Source organism: Cololabis saira, chromosome 19, assembly GCF_033807715.1.
Source record: "Cololabis saira isolate AMF1-May2022 chromosome 19, fColSai1.1, whole genome shotgun sequence".
NCBI lineage: Eukaryota > Metazoa > Chordata > Actinopteri > Beloniformes > Belonidae > Cololabis > Cololabis saira.
The window spans coordinates 4,959,440-4,977,588 of NC_084605.1; the positions used below are offsets into that span (position 1 = coordinate 4,959,440).

The following is an 18,149-nucleotide window of genomic DNA, read 5'->3' on the forward strand; positions in this document are numbered from 1 at the left end:
ATAGAATAAAAATGCTTCTTGAATAAAATAAAACAAATATCCCTTTCCTGCATAACAATTACATTAATACACTGTGCAATTAATACAATGTAGACAGTAACAGGCAGACTTTTCCACTGAGGTTGACAGTTGTGCAAATAACAAAACATTTGTGCAAATCTCAAATAAAACATTCAATTCAATTTGTCACGAAATAAGCTATATTAAAATCATAATAAAAAAAAAATAAAAATTTAATAATCAATATAAACGATATTGTCTCGTACTATATCGCGTTTAAAAATATATCGATATATATTAAAATCTCGCAGGCCATAATCTACTTTTGACAATAACTATTTAGTCTACAACTCTACATAAATGTTTCCCCTGACGTGAGTCATGTGACTAATGTCAACTTTAGAGCGGAAAAACGAGCTAGCTAGCTAGCTGTTTAAGAAAAGAAAATTCGTCGCAAAATTGACTTGGCTATTTCATATTTAACCCAATTAGACCTGAAGGATAAATTAGTGACAATAACGAAGCCTAAAGCTGGAGATTGTAACGTTCCAGCTCGGCCTAACGTTACTCCTTCCACGTCTGACGAGGTGAAAGTTTTATCAACCGTAAACACGTGTAGCTAATAACCCAGTCAGGAATTTGTTAATAAGGTGATATAAGCAGAATAAAATAGTGATGCACCGAAATGAAAATTTGTGACCTAAACCGAAAATAATAATAAACACTTGGCCGAATACCGAACAATACCGAACATGGTTCTCCGCAGTTTTTCATTTATTTTCCCAATTTTTTCACCATTGCATAAATCAAATAAATTTGATTTAGGCATGCTTTAAAAAGAAAAAAATCTTTTACAAAATTACAAGGTAGAAAACATTTGTTGAACATAAAAAACTGAAAAAATTTTAATTTCCCAGCATTTCTTAAATATTCCAGCAGACATTATACCAGCGAAGAATAATAACTTAAAATAAATAAATTAGCAAAATACATTTTTTGTCCATCTTTGAGCTTACGTTAGGCTTAACTGACTAAACATTGTAACATAGGCCTTAAAACAATAAAAATGCATTAAAGCGCTCAGGGTTTTTTATCATTTCAAATGATAAATCAAACTTGTAGTGCTGAAAGACTTTGCAGATGTGCCCCCTCTAGATATTTGAGCAGAACATTCATGTCAAACAGCCATTCTTGTATTATTCTTTGCCACTCTAAAATACTTCCACACTGCTGACATGTTTGCACCACTTCACTCCACGCTCTTCCACGTTTGATTTCCTCATCTAAACGCACCTGGAATAGATTGATTTATGTTGTTTTGGTTCCACCTGCTGGTGAATGTTAGGTAAAATTCTTATGTGATTACTTTTTGGTTGGCCAACGATTTATGTTTGTGGTGCAACAGTTACGGAGCGGCCAGTCTATTTATTTTACAACGCCGTTATTAATTGTTCGGTTTTTTTTCCCACTTATTCCACCGAACACCGAAAGTGTTTTTTTGCCATTTTCGGCCGAACAATTTTGGTTACCGAACAATCAGTGCATCACTAGAATAAAACACATTCAAAGATTATTATAAGCCAGGCTTAAAACTTTAAAACACTTTAAAAAAAGAGGGAAAAATAAGAATTACAAGCGGGGGTCCCTGCTCTGTTTTTCTCTCATCCAAGGGTTTGAAGACCCCTGATTTAGACTGTTGTCGTCTTCATGGCACAGTTTCACTGGTGGAAAAGGACTTTGGGCCGGTTAAACAGGACCTTTTGGTGGAAATGCATGATGTACAACAACCGTGTGTGTGTGTGTGCAGGTCCTGTGTTGTGTGGATAAGCAGGGGATCTTGTCGTGGCCGAACCCGAGCCCAGAGACGGTTCTGTTCTTCAGCGGCCGGGTGGAGCCCCCCCACAGCAGCGAGGACGACCTCCGCGACGACCTGTCCGTCAACTCGTACTGCCGGCTGGAGGCTGACGAGGACCGGGAGGAGGTGTGCGTGTTCCACAGCCAGGCTCAGGTGGGTGGTACCGGCCGGGGGTCCGGTCTAGGGCTGCAACTAACCACTATTTTAGTAGTCGACTAGTCACCGACTATTGAAACGATTAGTCGACTAATTGGATAATTAGTAATTCACTGTTATTGTAACCTCTACACAGCATCATGAATAGCTGGATTGATGATGTTAGACAGTCCTCCCATAACTAATGAAGGTATCTTAAATTAATGCTGATATTAATTTATAAATAATGATTTGTTTGAGCGATAAGCAGGGAAGAATAGGGAGTATATGATTAAACACTGTAATATAGCATACGTTACGTGTGCTGGCGTTAGCAAGCTAGCAGCGCGACATTTAATCATTATGGAAAGGCTACGTGATTAAAAAAAAAAACAACAACACCTGTTTATGTTTTGTTTTATTTTAGGTATCCAAGAATATTTTATTGATCGCCTGGCGTCCGATGACCAAAAAAAACGCAATTACAGGTCTCTAATTGAAGGGCAGAACTATCTCAGCAACGGATGATACAGAATACATACATACATAACCCCAATCTGCAGATAAAACTAGTTTGTTGAGGAAAAGATATTAACTCTATTTGTAGCTGCAGAGGAAAAAAATAATCTCACGAGGAAAACTAAAATATTCCTCACGCCTCGGAGCCTCTTCAGCATAATATAGCAGTCAAAAAAAAGATAAGTAAGAGTGATACAAAACATGTACTGTATGTTGTACTATTATACTAATTAATTGAAACACATGGCGAGTCAAACATTTACCAAAGCAGCTGCCAAACACTCCTAAACAAGGTAGCTGAAGACGTGGGTTCTGCAGAACTGCGGCAGTAATCCCTTATAAAGAGTGCAGCTCCGACGAAGAGCTCCATTCTTTAGTAGGATTTCATATGGATCCAGACCGTTAATAATCATTATTTTCTCCATATACCGCTCCCTGGCTTCCTTGTTTAAGGTATCCCGGTAAATTCCAGTTCCTTTCCAGCAGTTTAACATCTTTTTTTTTGCGTTCCGTCTGTTCACTTGGTGAAACAGAAAAGTAGTTTTGAAAATCCGTCCCGTCTTTATTCGTTATCAAAACAAATGCACGCGACGGGGCAGGACTTTTCCGATGATAAAAATACATTAAGAGAGCCTGGCAGGGACCGGAGGAGCAGAGCCGCCACCGCAGTAATGGCGGCCGCTTGACTTCCGGATTTTGCTGGATTCGTGTATAGCGGGACTGTTTTCTACATCCTGCTCCCACCCGCATCCGCAAAACTCTGAGAATTCATGCCTGCACGGCGCACAATAATAGAGATGCATTGATTTAGTGTTTTCTCCCGTCCCGGAAGAGAAATGTCCAGACAAATCTGATTTAATGTTAACATGATCATTGTGGAGCTGGATGGATAATTAACAGTTCATAGGAAACCTGACTGAAAGATGCAAATCCATCATTGTCATCATCACAAGCTTTTTCACCTTTCGCGCTGCATTAATTATGATTGAGGTTATAGCAACGAGAGCAGCTGTGAGTGGCTCAAATAATAAAATAAATAACATGAAATTAACAAAGTAAATGAATTAATTTAACAAATGAAAATAGGCTTAATATCTTACTGAGGCAAGTCCGTTTCGTTCATCACTCCGACGTGCTTTCTCTTCAAATGCATTACCGACTTTTGAAGTTTTATTACCCGCAGCTGCTGAGACGCTATCGTGCATGTGCGACTCTCGGCAGAGATTGTATTGAAGTGAGACGCCTCACTCCGTTGGAAAAACACGTCTGGCAACAATTGTCCACAATGGAATTCATTGTCGACAATTTTGATTATCGATTTTTGTCGACAATGTCGACGAATCGTTGCAGCCTTAGTCCGGTCCGGCTTGGATCTGACCGGGTCCAGGTCTGAACTGGGTTCTGGGTTCTCCACAGGCCCAGGAGGCCGAGGCTCTGCTCCAGCTGGCTGCAGACCCCCCCACCCAGCAGGGGGCGCCGCCGGAGCCCGGAGACCTTCTGCAGGACACCACTCGCTCCCTGGAGACGCCGCGGGCCCGGCAGCCCGTTCTGCCCCCGCACCACCGCACCAAACACCACTCCGGCTCCAACGTCAGCTTCAGCCACGACACGGAGGGAGGAGAGGAGGACCAGGTAGGTCCAGAACTCCAGACTAAGACTAAGGCTGTATCCGAAATCGCATACTAACGTACTACATGCTACATACTGCATCAGTATGTACTGTATACTGCATACTAAATGATTCAGTAGCCGCTCCAGCAGACCGTTCACACAGCAGTAGCAGCCAAGTATCCCAGAATGCATTTTGCACCAAAACGACAGCGAAAGCCGAGAGCTAAAAGCTGTTTTAATTTCCGCTGTAGCGCTGTTAATATGCCACTTTATTAAGTTTTAATATTTTTTCAGGCGTAAAAGTAACCGTTAAGATCTCCAACCTGGGCTCAGTTTATCCAAATAAACCTGTTAAGAGATTTGCTGGGTCAACCTGCGGTGTCGTCCCGGGGGAGAAACCTGCAGCTCTGTGGAGAATTACCTCTGGCTGAAATAAATCATTTAGGAAGATAAATGTTGGTTTAATAGATGAAATCTAACAGTTGTAGCCGCCACATTAGTTTGTCTGAATATAAAGTGAAGCTTTTTTTTTTTACTGGAGCCACAGAAGCAGCTGCTGCTGCTCTGTCTGAACATCAGAGCCGTCGCAATTTTAATAAATGTATTAAAATGAACATATCAGTTTATTGAATTTCATTTTATTTTATTAAGCTACATATGTTTGGGTTTTTATTTAGTGCACCTCTACGTACTTGGTATACAAAATTATATATATTATTCATTTCATTTCTTTCAGGTATATTATTAAATTATATACAAAATTGTGCTGTCCGGTCGCCGCTGTTTTGTATTGCACTTGTGTTTTCTCAATAAAGCTTGTAAAAAAAAAAAAAAAAAAAAAAAAAAAAAAAAGGGTCATGGGCGCATTGCATTCTGGGATATAGTAGGTGAGGTACACTGGTCTGGTGCATGCTGTGGATTTTTTCCAAATTAGTATGACATCCGGGTATTTTTCGCACACTGCAGATTTTGCTTTTGGTCGCATACTGCATACTACTTACTACATTTTGGCAAAATCAGTACGTACTAGTAGTACAGTATTCAATTTCGGAAACGGCCTAAGTTTCAGTCCACACTAATGGTGGTCCAGATGTGTCCACACTAGGGCTGGGCGATATATCGAGATTTTAATATATATCGATATATTTTCAAACGCGATATGGTACGAGACAATATCGTTTATATCGATTTAAAAAAAAAAAAATGTTGTTATTTGCACAACTGTCAACCTCAGTGGAAAAGTCTGCCTGTTACTGTCTACATTGTATTAATTGCACAGTGTATTTTAATTTAATTGTTATGCAGGAAAGGGATATTTGTTTTATTTTATTCAAGAAGCATATTTATTCTATATATGCAGGCAGTTTATTTTTATTTCATTTGTTTTATACATTTTGATATTGTGCAGACCTCTGTTAATAAAGGAACCTGTGTGACATTTGGCACGACTTTGTATTAAAACTGACTGTTTTTTTAAGGGTTTGCCTCCGAAAAAAATGAAGCTAACAGAGATGCTAACAGAGATGCTATGCTATAATGTTTTGGGGGAAACACCAATTATGGCAAAGAAAAAATATCGATATATATGAAGTATCGCCATTCAGCTAGAAAATATTGAGATATGACTTTTGGTCCATATCGTCCAGCCCTAGTCCACACCCCCCTCTGACCCGTGCTGTTTCCCGGTGCGTCTCCAGAACTCGGCCCTGGGCTGCCCGGAGGCGGAGGCCGACGACTTTGTGTGCGACTACCACCTGGAGATGCTGAGCCTGTCCCAGGACCAGCAGAACCCCACCAGCATCCAGTTTGACGAGCAGAGCTGGCAGGGCCACCTGCCGTCGCTGAAGCCGCTGGGCCTCAACATCATGCTGAACCTGTGCAACGCCAGCGTCACGCAGCAGCTGTGCCGCTTCTCCGACCACCTGTCCCACCTGGCCCTGCAGGAGAGCCACGGCACCGTGCTGCCCGTGCACGTGCCCTGGGGGCTCTGCGAGCTCTCCAGGCTCATCGGTGAGTCGGCTCTGCCCGGGTCCACTACTGGCCTCGGGGCTCCGGTTCCACTACCGGCCTCGGGGTTCCTGGCCGTGTCAAAGAGCGCTGACATCCGATGCCGTTTCAGGGTTCACGCCTGGGGCTCTTACTTCCTCCGACTTCCTGACTTTTTTCCGACTTCCTCCGACTTTCTGACTTCCTCTAACTTTCTCTGGCTTCCTCTGACTTTCACCGACTTCCTGACTTCCGCTAACTTTCTCTGGCTTCCTCCGACTTCCTGACTTTCTTCGACTTCCTCCAACTTCCTCCAACTTTCTGACTTCCTCTGACTTTCTCAGGCTTCCTCCGACTTCCTCTTACTTCCTCTGACTTCCTGACTTCCTCTAACTTTCTCTGGCTTCCTCCGACTTCCTGACTTTCTCCGACTTCCTCTAACTTTCTCTGGCTTCCTCCGACTTCCTGACTTTCTCCGACTTCCTCCGACTTCCTGACTTCCTCTAACTTTCTCTGGCGACTTCCTCTAGCTCTCTCCGACTTCTTGACTTCCTCCAACTTCCTCTGACTTCCTGACTTCCTCTGGCTTCCTCCGACTTCCTCCGGCTTCCTCCGACTTCCTCCGACTTCCTCTTACTTCCTCTTACTTCCTCTGACTTCCTGACTTCCTCTAACTTTCTCTGGCTTCCTCCGACTTCCTGACTTTCTCCGACTTCCTCTAACTTTCTCTGGCTTCCTCCGACTTCCTGACTTTCTCCGACTTCCTCCGACTTCCTGACTTCCTCTAACTTTCTCTGGCGACTTCCTCTAGCTCTCTCCGACTTCTTGACTTCCTCCAACTTCCTCTGACTTCCTGACTTCCTCTGGCTTCCTCCGACTTCCTCTGGCTTTCTCCGACTTCCTCCAACTTCCTCCGACTTCCTCTGGCTTTCTCCGACTTCCTCCAACTTCCTCTGACTTCCTCTAGCTCTCTCCGACTTCCTGAATTCCTCCGACTTCCTCTAACTTCCCCTGACTTCCTCCGATCCGTTTCAGGGTTCACGCCGGGGGCCCGGGAGCTGTTCCGACAGGAGAACCACCTGGTTCTGTACCAGCTTCCCTCCGGGGAGAAGACCAAGGAGTTCACCTCCCGCCACCTCCTCTACTCCATCAAGCGCCAGCCGACCATCTCCCACCTCATCTCGCTGTTCGTACGAGACTCCTCCTCCAGTGAGTAACGTTTTGTTGGGTCCAAATCAACATTACATAAATACATAACGAGGAAAGACACAGAGACTACCTTGGAATGGGTTTTTAGCGCACTCCTGCAGGAGGGGGAGAGCAGAGGAGTGCAGGGAAACTTGGCCCTCATTGAGAACTCCTGAGCTTCCCCAACTTCCTCCTCCCAGAAGATGCTTTTATTAAGAAACTTTGACAGGAAATGACCATATAAGGACAATGAACAGTAAACAATGGGTAGTGGACAATGGGTGGAAGTGATAAAGTGTGATTGAGTCAATCACTTAGTGATTGATTCCTGACATTACAGTGGTCAGATGTCACCAGGACAGTTCAAAACCTGAGTAGATCAGGAAGTGGCTGCCGTGACTTCTGTTAGCCAAGCATGCAACAGTTTCATAATGACAAAACAAGTTCAAAGGTTGATTAACCTCACACGTTTGTTCTCGTTCTCTTTAAGATGTTTAAATCTCTGGGGTCCATCAGTCCACAAACCTCCCAACGCAGAGTCCTCAATTACCCCTTTTCCACCAAACCGGTTCCTAAGCATTCGAAGAAAACAATTAGTAATAAGGAAAACGGATAAAAAAAGATAATACAACAATAAAAAACAAACAAACAAAAAAAAAAAGGACAAAATAAAACAAAGGCCAAACATAATAATATCAAAAACTGGACAGGGATAGCTGCAACAAGGTAGTCTATATACATTTTAAATATATCTTTCAAGTTTGGCTTTAATTTGATTTGCTGCCATATACCAAAATAAAATATTGTGTTATTTTGCGTTACAGATTTAGGCTGTAGATATTTCCAGATAGATAATATCAAGAAAAGTAAAATACCAATGGGAGATGTTAAGCGTGTGCAGTAGTTTCCATCTTACAGCAAGCAAAATTTGTTTGACATAGTGAAGCATTAATTGTGGATGAATTATTTAAAATAAGTGTTTGAGGGTTTACTGGAATATTCTGTACTGTTATGGAGGATAATGCAGTTAGGATAATTCCCAGACCTGCATGAAGGTTCCTGGTTTATTCTGAGAGCATCATGTACATAAAGAGCTAACCAGGATCTTCATATGGTAAAGCTTGTAAAGTGTTAAATAACTTCTCTGTACAAATTGATCATGAATAAGATGATGATCTGGGTTTCTGGAAGATGATATTATATTGGTCCATACTAGAGGTGGGTGCAATTCATCGATGTGTCGATGCATCGCGATGCGTCACGTGACGATTTGGAATCAATTAATTTTTTTTTTTTTTTTTTTTTTTTTTTTTTTTTTAAATTAAGTTATGCTATCCAGATTCCAGAATGAATAAGCTGCTGAATCATTTCATTTACAAGAATGCACATTTCTTATTGTTCACTTGAAATATGGCAGATATGTTTACACTAAATAAATTTGATGGAAGTACATATCTAGTTTACTTGAATTAATGAACTCATTAAATCCAGGGCTTGACCGTTTTCAGTGTTTTCCACCAATAGAGGGCGCTCTCATGCAAGTGCAGCTTTCCCTGGTCAAAGTTAAGTCAAAGAGCAAATGTTTACATAGTCATAAAATACATTATTTTGTGTCTTTGAAAAATACATGTCAAATGTTCAAAAAACCTTGTTATTTACTTAATGAGTGTTGTTAGAGGAACTGAGTTAATTGATTGGCTATTTATTTACAAATGTAGCCACAGATGAAGACAAAATCAATCTTGTATGGAAAAAAGCATTAAAAATCACAATAATCGAAGAATCGAAGCTCCAATAATCGAAATTGAATCGAATCGAGAGGTACCCTTGTTTGCACACCTCTAATTTGATATCAAGACTTAGGTCAGATATTGGTGAAAGAAATTAGCTCAATGAAAGTAGAATATAATATTAATGTATAATATGTTTTATAGTTTCTTTATGAAATGCACATTTTTTGCGCAAAAGGGGTCAAAGTGTAACAATTATTCTAACTGTCCCGGAGGGTTAACTAAACAAAAAATATGTTTTATCCGATTACTCGATTACATTTTCAGTAGAATACTGGATTACTAAAATATTCAATAGTTGCAGACCTGCTCCAGAGTACAGACCTGGGGCCGGATTCACAAAACATTCTTAAAAAAAAAAATCTTAAGTGTCATTTTTTTCTTAAGTTAAGAAGAAAAAGAAGTCATATTCTCCAAAAAAGTTCTTAAGTATTTTCTCAACTTTCTTCTTAAGTTTCCTCTTAAGAAAAAACGTAAGAATAAATGCTATTCTTGAAATAAAAGTTCTCAAAATTGTTCTTAACTTTAAGACAACCTTGACATGTCTTAAAATTTCTTCTGTGAAAAGGTATTATTATTATTATTATTATTATTATTATTATTGATGATGATGATGATGAGGATAATAATAAGCCTCTAATATCACCTTTTTCAGCACATTTTAGACAAGTTTAGACTAGTAGGTCATAGTTTGAGGATATACTTTGTAATTAATTACACAAAGAGTCTGTTAACTGTTTGTTAGCATGTTAGTTAGCGTTAGTTAGTGGTAGTTAATTATTATTAATTTTCTCCAATAGTATTTTTTTTTCACCCATTAATCTCATCCACCATAACCTTGAAAAGTTCCTGCATCTCTTTTTCTCCTTCTCCATGTTTAGTGACTGACAGTTAAGACCAAACTACCTATAAATGTTGTTTGTTGGCGCGTGCAATGCAATGACATAATTTAAGAAGTTCTTAAGTAGGAAAAATAAGAAATTCGTAAGAAATGACAGTTCTTAAGACGGTTATTAAGAAAATATTGAGGGATTTCACTTAAGAACTTTCTTATGAAGTTCTTAATTTTAGATTTTAAGACATTTCTTAAGATCGTTCTTAAGAACATATTGTTGAATCCGGCCCCTGCTCCAGTCAGACCTTCTGTTGGTGTTTAACCCGGTTCTCGTCTCGTGCAGACCACGTCCAGATGTTGTCTCACGGGTCAGCTGACCTCATCCTGGAGGCGTGCACAGACTTCTGGGACGGCACCGACATCTACCCGCTCTCCGGCTCGGACAGGTCCGCCCCCGACCCCGTGACCCCCGACCCCTGACTCAGGTGCGTTCCCCGCCCCCGGGCCGTGCCGGCGCTGACGGGCCGGTGCTGTGTGCGTTGCAGGAAGAAGGTGCTGGACTTCTACCAGCGGGCCTGCCTGTCCGGCTACTGCTCGGCCTTCGCCTACAAGCCCATGCACGTGTCGGTGTCGGGCCAGCTGAACGGGAAGTGCGTGGAGCTGGCGCCGGGCCCGCTGCTGTTCTCGGGGCTGGACCTCCCCGCCACCACGCCCATCAAGGCCGGGTCCTGCAGGAACAGCTGGAGTTCTGACGGTACGGACTTCCTCCAATTTCCTCTCACTTCCTCCGGCTTCCTCCGACTTCCTCTGTCTTCCTCCGACTTCCTCCGACTTCCTCTGTCTTCCTCCGACTTCCTCTGTCTTCCTCCGACTTCCTCTGACTTCCTCTGTCTTCCTCCGACTTCCTCCGACTTCCTCTGTCTTCCTCCGACTTCCTCTGTCTTCCTCTGTCTTCCTCTGACTTCCTCTGTCTTCCTCCGACTTCCTCCGACTTCCTCCGACTTCCTCTGTCTTCCTCCGACTTCCTCCGACTTCCTCCGACTTCCTCCGTCTTCCCACGACTTCCTCTGACTTCCTCCAATTTCTTCCGACTTCCTCTGTCTTCCTCTGACTTCCTCTGTCTTCCTCTGTCTTCCTCCGACTTCCTCCGTCTTCCTCTGTCTTCAGCCGCGTTTATACTTGCAGTTCAGAACGCGTACGCGAGACGCAGGATACGCGTGACGTCACGTCTCGCGTATCCTGCGTATCCTGCGTACATTTGACGCGTCGACGTGCACGTTCTCAAAAAGACACTGAACGCGTACGCGACCTGCAGTTCTCGCTCTGTCTGCTAGTATCGCTGTTCCCGGTCTGATCCCGGCTGGCACGATTATGCTGCTCTCCCCTGGAGAAAGTTCCCCGTGCATATATTTATGCAATATTTAACTTCCCCCCAGGGTTTCCGTTGTCCGGTAAAATATGCCGAAGTCCGGTATTTTATAATCTCTCCGGTCAAAATACTCACTGGTGCTGCGGGACTAGAGTCCCCGGGAGTACCGCGGATGGCGAGCCCCGGCCGCCGAGCCCCGGCGACCGAGCCCCGGCGACCGAGCCCCGGCGACCGACCCCCGGCGACCGACCCCCGGCGGAGGTACGCGCCGAGCCTCGGTGCCTCCCGGAGCCGGGAGGAAGCGGAGCCGGGAGCCAGGAGTCAATTGACGGGACTTATTTTATTTTAAATACTCTGTTTTTCAATAAAAATACTATTGAATGACTTGGAATCATATTAGGAACAATACATTTTTTGACCATGTTAATCTTTCTTATATATTGACATCTACTTCTCCATATGAACCTAAAATAACTGGATTTATTGTTTCGTCATTCTTGTTGAGATGGGTGAGGAGAATGCTGGATAAATTAGTCTGGAAAGACTATCCACTTTTGATAATAAGCAATAATAATAAGATAAGATAAAATAGTCCTTTATTATTACTCCCTCAACGGGGAAACTCACGTAGCAGAAGTACACACACACACACACACACACAGGGAAGGGGGTAAAACAGTAATATAAATAAGTAATACACATTAAAAAAAGAGTAATAATAATAATAATAATGTTATGGTTTTCTTTAGCTTCCTTCTAGGCACCCAGAGCTTTACAGAGATCATTATTCATTCACACACATTCTCCCCGGTGTTAGCTCCGTTTGTAGCCGCAGCTCAGCTGCCCTGCAGACTGACGGGAGCGTGGCTGCCATATCGCGCCAAACGGCCCCTCCGACCACCACAAACATTCATACACACTCATACACATTCACACGATGTTATAATCTCCTACATCATCCAATATTGTCCTGTAAAAGTGTTCGTTTTTCTAATCTGCTACCGCTGCTGCTGCTACTACTTCTGCTACTTAATATAAGTAGCTTTTCCAACTGTTGCTCTGCTTACTGCCCCCTATCGGTCACCATCGGTATGACAGGCTCTACTCGGGTGTTACGCGACGTACGCAGTGGAGCATGAACAGACACAAAGCAGGCTACGCAGGCTACGCAGGTTACGTGCGTAGAGTATATCTCCGGCTTTCCTCTGTCTTCCTCCGTCTTCCTCCGACTTCCTCCGACTTCCTCTGTCTTCCTCCGACTTCCTCCGTCTTCCTCTGTCTTCCTCTGTCTTCCTCCGTCTTCCTCCGTCTTCCTCCGACTTCCTCCGTCTTCCTCTGTCTTCCTCTGTCTTCCTCCGACTTCCTCTGTCTTCCTCTGTCTTCCTCTGACTTCCTCTGTCTTCCTCCGACTTCCTCCGACTTCCTCCGACTTCCTCTGTCTTCCTCCGACTTCCTCTGTCTTCCTCCGACTTCCTCTGTCTTCCTCCGACTTCCTCCGTCTTCCTCCGTCTTCCTCCGACTTCCTCTGTCTTCCTCTGACTTCCTCCGTCTTCCTCCGACTTCCTCTGTCTTCCTCCGACTTCCTCTGTCTTCCTCTGTCTTCCTCCGACTTCCTCCGTCTTCCTCTGTCTTCCTCCGTCTTCCTCCGTCTTCCTCCGTCTTCCTCCGTCTTCCTCCGACTTCCTCTGTCTTCCTCCGACTTCCTCTGTCTTCCTCTGACTTCCTCTGTCTTCCTCTGTCTTCCTCCGACTTCCTCCGTCTTCCTCTGTCTTCCTCCGTCTTCCTCCGTCTTCCTCCGTCTTCCTCCGTCTTCCTCCGACTTCCTCTGTCTTCCTCCGACTTCCTCTGTCTTCCTCCGACTTCCTCTGTCTTCCTCCGACTTCCTCCGTCTTCCTCCGTCTTCCTCCGACTTCCTCTGTCTTCCTCTGACTTCCTCCGTCTTCCTCCGACTTCCTCTGTCTTCCTCCGACTTCCTCTGTCTTCCTCTGTCTTCCTCCGACTTCCTCCGTCTTCCTCCGACTTCCTCTGTCTTCCTCTGTCTTCCTCTGTCTTCCTCTGTCTTCCTCCGACTTCCTCTGTCTTCCTCTGACTTCCTGACTTCCTCCGACTTCCTCCGACTTCATCTGTCTTTCTCCGACTTCCTCTGGCTTCCTCAGACTTCCTCTGACTTCCTCTCGCTTTCTCCGACTTCCTCCGTCTTCCTCTGTCTTCCTGACTTCCTCCGACTTCCTCCGGCTTTCTCTGACTTCCTCCAATTTCTTCTAACTTTCTCAGACTTTCTCTGACTTCCTCTCGCTTTCTCCGACTTCCTCCGTCTTCCTCTGTCTTCCTGACTTCCTCCGACTTCCTCCGACTTCATCTGTCTTTCTCCGACTTCCTACTTCTTCCTCCGACTTCCTCAGACTTCCTCTCGCTTTCTCCGACTTCCTCTGACTTCCTCTCGCTTTCTCCGACTTCCTCTCGCTTCCTCCGTCTTCCTCTGTCTTCCTTTGACATCCTCCGACTTCCTCCGGCTTTCTCTGACTTCCTCCAATTTCTTCTAACTTTCTCAGACTTTCTCTGACTTCCTCTCTCTCTCTGACTTCCTTCGACTTCCTCTTCCTCTGTCTTCTTCCGACTTCCTCTGTCTTCCTTTGACGTCCTCCGACTTCCTCCGGCTTTCTCTGACTTCCTCTTCCTCTGACTTCCTCCAATTTCTTCTAACTTTCGCTGGCTTCCTCCTACTACGTTTTGAAAAATACCATAATTTACACGACCCCGCATAAATATCTGTTAAGGTGCTATGAGCAGCCAGACCTGCAGGGGGCAGTGTAACGAGAAGATAAAGTCATGCTAGCCAATCAGAATCCTGGAAAAAACATCAACAAATGACACGAGTAACTTCCAGTTACTTCCAAGATGAAACTAGTCTTTGGTTTGGAGTGACAGAGAAGTGGAGTTACTTTTAAGTGTGACTTTAGAATATAAAACAGGTCAAATACAAGAAAATATTGATGGAGGCTAAACAAATTGTAAACACAGGTCGCACACATGAAGCTGGTGACGTTTCTGTTGCATAATGTGACGTTCTGAAGCCTACATGTCCGTTTCTCTCCGTTTACAAGCAAACGTGAAGACGGAGTTTTTGCAAATCTCCACTTTGGCCGGAGTTTTCAGAAATGATGGTTTTTGGAGACTTTGAGCTTCGTTTTCGTGTAAACGAACGACCAAAACGCATGAAAACACCACCGTTTTTGCTACGTGGAAACGAGGCCTTACTCTGACTTCCTCCAATTTCTTCCTCTTTAGAGTTTAGAGTTTATTAATTTAGCACAATTAGATGCATGAAGCACTGCGCAAGGAGGGAACGAAGTACAAGGTTCCACCCCTGTCAAAAAAAACAAAACAAAGGACAAGCAGACAGCATGCATGAGCTAAACAACAACAAAAGACAAAGATCAATAGCAACAGGAATTCAAGTACTTGAAATAACTAATAGTAAAAAACACAAAGAAAGAACAAAAAATGTGACAAAAGCAGAACAATGAGAAAGAATATAAAATTAAAGGTCGATAAAATGAAAGGTCGAGTAGAGAAAGTAAATTAGGTTCCTGTGGAAAGTAAAAATTCCTTTAGGTTTTTTTTGAAAATGCATTGGGAGGAGGTGGACCTCAGTGAAGAGTTTAAGTCAGACCAGAGCTTGGGGCCTCTATAAATAATGTTGAATTGGTGACTTGAGGTTCGGGAGGACGGTATAGATAAGCTATTGTTACTAAACCTTGTTTGATATGAGTGAAAGTCTGTTGTCAGAATAAAGAAATTGTGAAAAGTAATTGGCAGATCTTGTTTCCTGTATATAAACTTATGAATAAAAAGGCATGTTTGATAGGCATTCACCTTATCAATAGGTAAGAGTCGATACCTCAGAAAAAGAGGCGCTGATGGCGCATATCTAGAGGAGTGGGAGATCAATCTCAGAAACCTCTTCTGCAATAAGAGTAGTTTTCTTAGATGAGTCGGATAATTAGCTGCCCAAACAATGTTACAATAATTTAAATGAGGGAACAAGAAACTATAATATAGGGTTAAGTAAGCTGAGGAATGAATTAAAGGGAGAACTTTCCTCAAAATGCCTAGCATCTTCATGGATCTTTTGGAGACGAGATCAATATGATTACACCAGTTGAGGTGTTCATCTAGAATAACCCCCAGAAATTTGGTTGAATTGACTTGAAGGATTTCATTACCATTTATTAGAATTTTGGCTAACTCCTTGGGATAGAACTTATTAATGTTACAAAAGACCATGAAGTTGCATTTATTGACATTGAGGGTCAGTTTGTTAAGTTGGAACCAGTGGGCAATTGAAGAAAGTTCATCATTGGCACATTTAATCAGCTCATAATGTGACGTTCTGAAGAATAAATGTCCGTTTCCCTCCGTTTACAAGCAAACGTGAAGACGGAGTTTTTGAAAATCTCCAACTTTGGCCGGAGTTTTCAGAAATGATGGTTTTTGGAGACTTTGAGCTTCGTTTTCGTGTAAACGAACGGCTAAAACGCATGAAAACACCACCGTTTTTGCTACTTGGAAACGGGGCCTTACTCTGACTTCCTCCAATTTCTTCCTATTCCTCCGACTTCCTCTTTCTCACTGGCTTCCTCTGAACAACATTTCTCCGGTTCTGACCCGTGTCCTGTGGTTCTGACCCGTGTCCTGTGGTTCTGACCCGTGTCCTGTGGTTCTGACCCGTGTCCCGTGGTTCTGACCCGTGTCCTGTGGTTCTGACCCGTGTCCTGTGGTTCTGACCCGTGTCCCGTCCCCAGAGGGCATCGGCGAGGCGGTGGAGCGGGACGACTGCGTGCAGGCGCTGAGCGGCCAGATCTTCATGGGGATGGTGTCGTCCCAGTTCCAGGCCCGGCTGGACACGGTCCGGCTGATCGACGCGCTGGTCAACGCCTGCATCCGCTTCGTGTACTTCTCCAGGGAGGACGAGCTCCGCAGCAAGGTGAGGTTTCCCCCGGCCCGGGTCCGAGCCGCCGGCCCGGCCCAGTCCGGTCTAGGGCTGCAACTAACGACTATTTTAATAGTCGACTAGTCACCGACTATTGAAACGATTAGTCGACTAATCGGATAATTAGTAATTTTTTCTTAAATTTAGTATGACGCTTTAATTATGTGGCAAATGATAATAAACACAAGAAAGATGGAACTTCAATGAAAAATACAGGACTGTCTCAGAAAATCTGAATATTGTGATAAAGTCCTTTATTTTCTGTAATGCAACAATGTCATACATTCTGGATTCATTACAAATCAACTGAAATATTGCAAGTCTTTTATTATTTTAATATTGCTGATCATGGCTTACAGCTTAAGAAAACTCAAATATCCTATCTCAAAAAAATATAATATTCTGGGAATCTTAATCTTAAACTGTAAACCATAATCAGCAATATTAAAATAATAAAAGGCTTGCAATATTTCAGTTGATTTGTAATGAATCCAGAATGTATGACATTTCTGTTTTTTTAATTGCATTACAGAAAATAAAGAACTTTGTCACAATATTCTAATTTTCTGAGACAGTCCTGTAGATATTTTATTCAACTTTGCTGCTGTTCATACAAAAAGTTAATAAAATGTCCTATCTAAAACCAAGGACAGGCAGTGATCAGTCAGACATAAATCCATGAATAAATAAACCTCTGTCCATTATTTTTCATTTTTTAAGAACAGGCAAATGTGTTGTATAAAAAACGAAATAAAACGTCTCATATTTTTTCTGTATCAAGTGGGTGAAATGGGTTCTGGATGGCAGGACGTGCTCTGGGTTGAACTGGTGTATCATTTGTTGAAACTCGTCACCCAGACCCGACGTGCTTTCTCTCCAAATGCTTGTGCATTACCAACGTGCCCCCGTGATAAGCAAGGTCGGCTTTGCAAACCTTGCAAGTCATCTTTTTATTTAGGCTAAAAGGCTCCAAAACTTTAGAAGTTTTGTTACATGCAGCTGCTACAGGACGGGACGCCGTCATTTCTGTTTACCCGCTACCGCTCGGCAGAGACGCTATCGCGCATGCGCGACTCTCGGCAGAGAACGTATTGAAGTGAGACGCCTCACTCCATTGGAAAAACACGTCTGGCGACAATTGTCGACAATGGAATTCATTGTTGACAATTTTGATTATCGATTTTTGTCGACAACGTTGACGAATCGTTGCAGCCCTAGTTCTGACCACGCCTCCTGTGTGTCCCCAGGTGTTTGCAGAGAAGATGGGTCTGGAGACGGGCTGGAACTGTCACATCTCTCTCACCCCCAACGGAGACGGGCCCTACGGTGGAGCCCCGTCCAGCCCGGGCCAGGGCTCGCTGCCGGACGAGCTGCACCAGGGTACCCACTTAGACCGACTTAGACCGCCTTAGACTTAGACTTCCCATCACAGCTTGCTGTCGGCTTCCTCTGTCTTCCTCCGGCTTCTTCTGACTTCCTCTCTCTTCCTCCGACTTCCTCTCTCTTCCTCCGACTTCCTCTCTCTTCCTCCGACTTCCTCTCTCTTCCTCCGACTTCCTCTCTCTTCCTCCGACTTCCTCTCTCTTCCTCTGACTTCCTCTCTCTTCCTCCGACTTCCTCTGTCTTCCTCCGACTTTCTCTGTCTTCCTCTAGCTCTCTTCGACTCGGCTTCCTCTGAACAACATTTCTCCAAAGTCCCAACCAAAGCGTTCACTGCTCAGGAAAACTTTGTGAACAGTAATTGTTGGAACCTCTTAACATCTTTATAGAAACGGCAAACCTCTGCTGATCAGTCAGCATTGACCCTTAACCCTTGTGCTGTCATCGGGTCAAGGAAGGAAGGAAAGAAGGGAGAAAACAAGGAAGGA

The 18,149-nt window shown here is 43.6% G+C and overlaps 1 protein-coding gene across 3 annotated transcripts in view; it reads left to right on the forward strand.

The window, feature by feature from the left end:
* Positions 1 to 18,149, forward strand: part of tmem94 (transmembrane protein 94) — a 71,253-nt gene that overhangs the window by 34,641 nt on the left and 18,463 nt on the right. For all 3 annotated transcript variants that reach the window (XM_061708615.1, XM_061708614.1, XM_061708616.1), the window contains 8 exons: positions 1,808 to 2,008; positions 3,926 to 4,141; positions 5,818 to 6,130; positions 7,142 to 7,315; positions 10,263 to 10,365; positions 10,465 to 10,673; positions 16,094 to 16,275; positions 17,529 to 17,661. In XM_061708615.1, the coding sequence (XP_061564599.1) occupies positions 1,808 to 2,008; positions 3,926 to 4,141; positions 5,818 to 6,130; positions 7,142 to 7,315; positions 10,263 to 10,365; positions 10,465 to 10,673; positions 16,094 to 16,275; positions 17,529 to 17,661 (1,531 nt within the window). The remainder of the gene's footprint in view (positions 1 to 1,807; positions 2,009 to 3,925; positions 4,142 to 5,817; positions 6,131 to 7,141; positions 7,316 to 10,262; positions 10,366 to 10,464; positions 10,674 to 16,093; positions 16,276 to 17,528; positions 17,662 to 18,149) is intronic.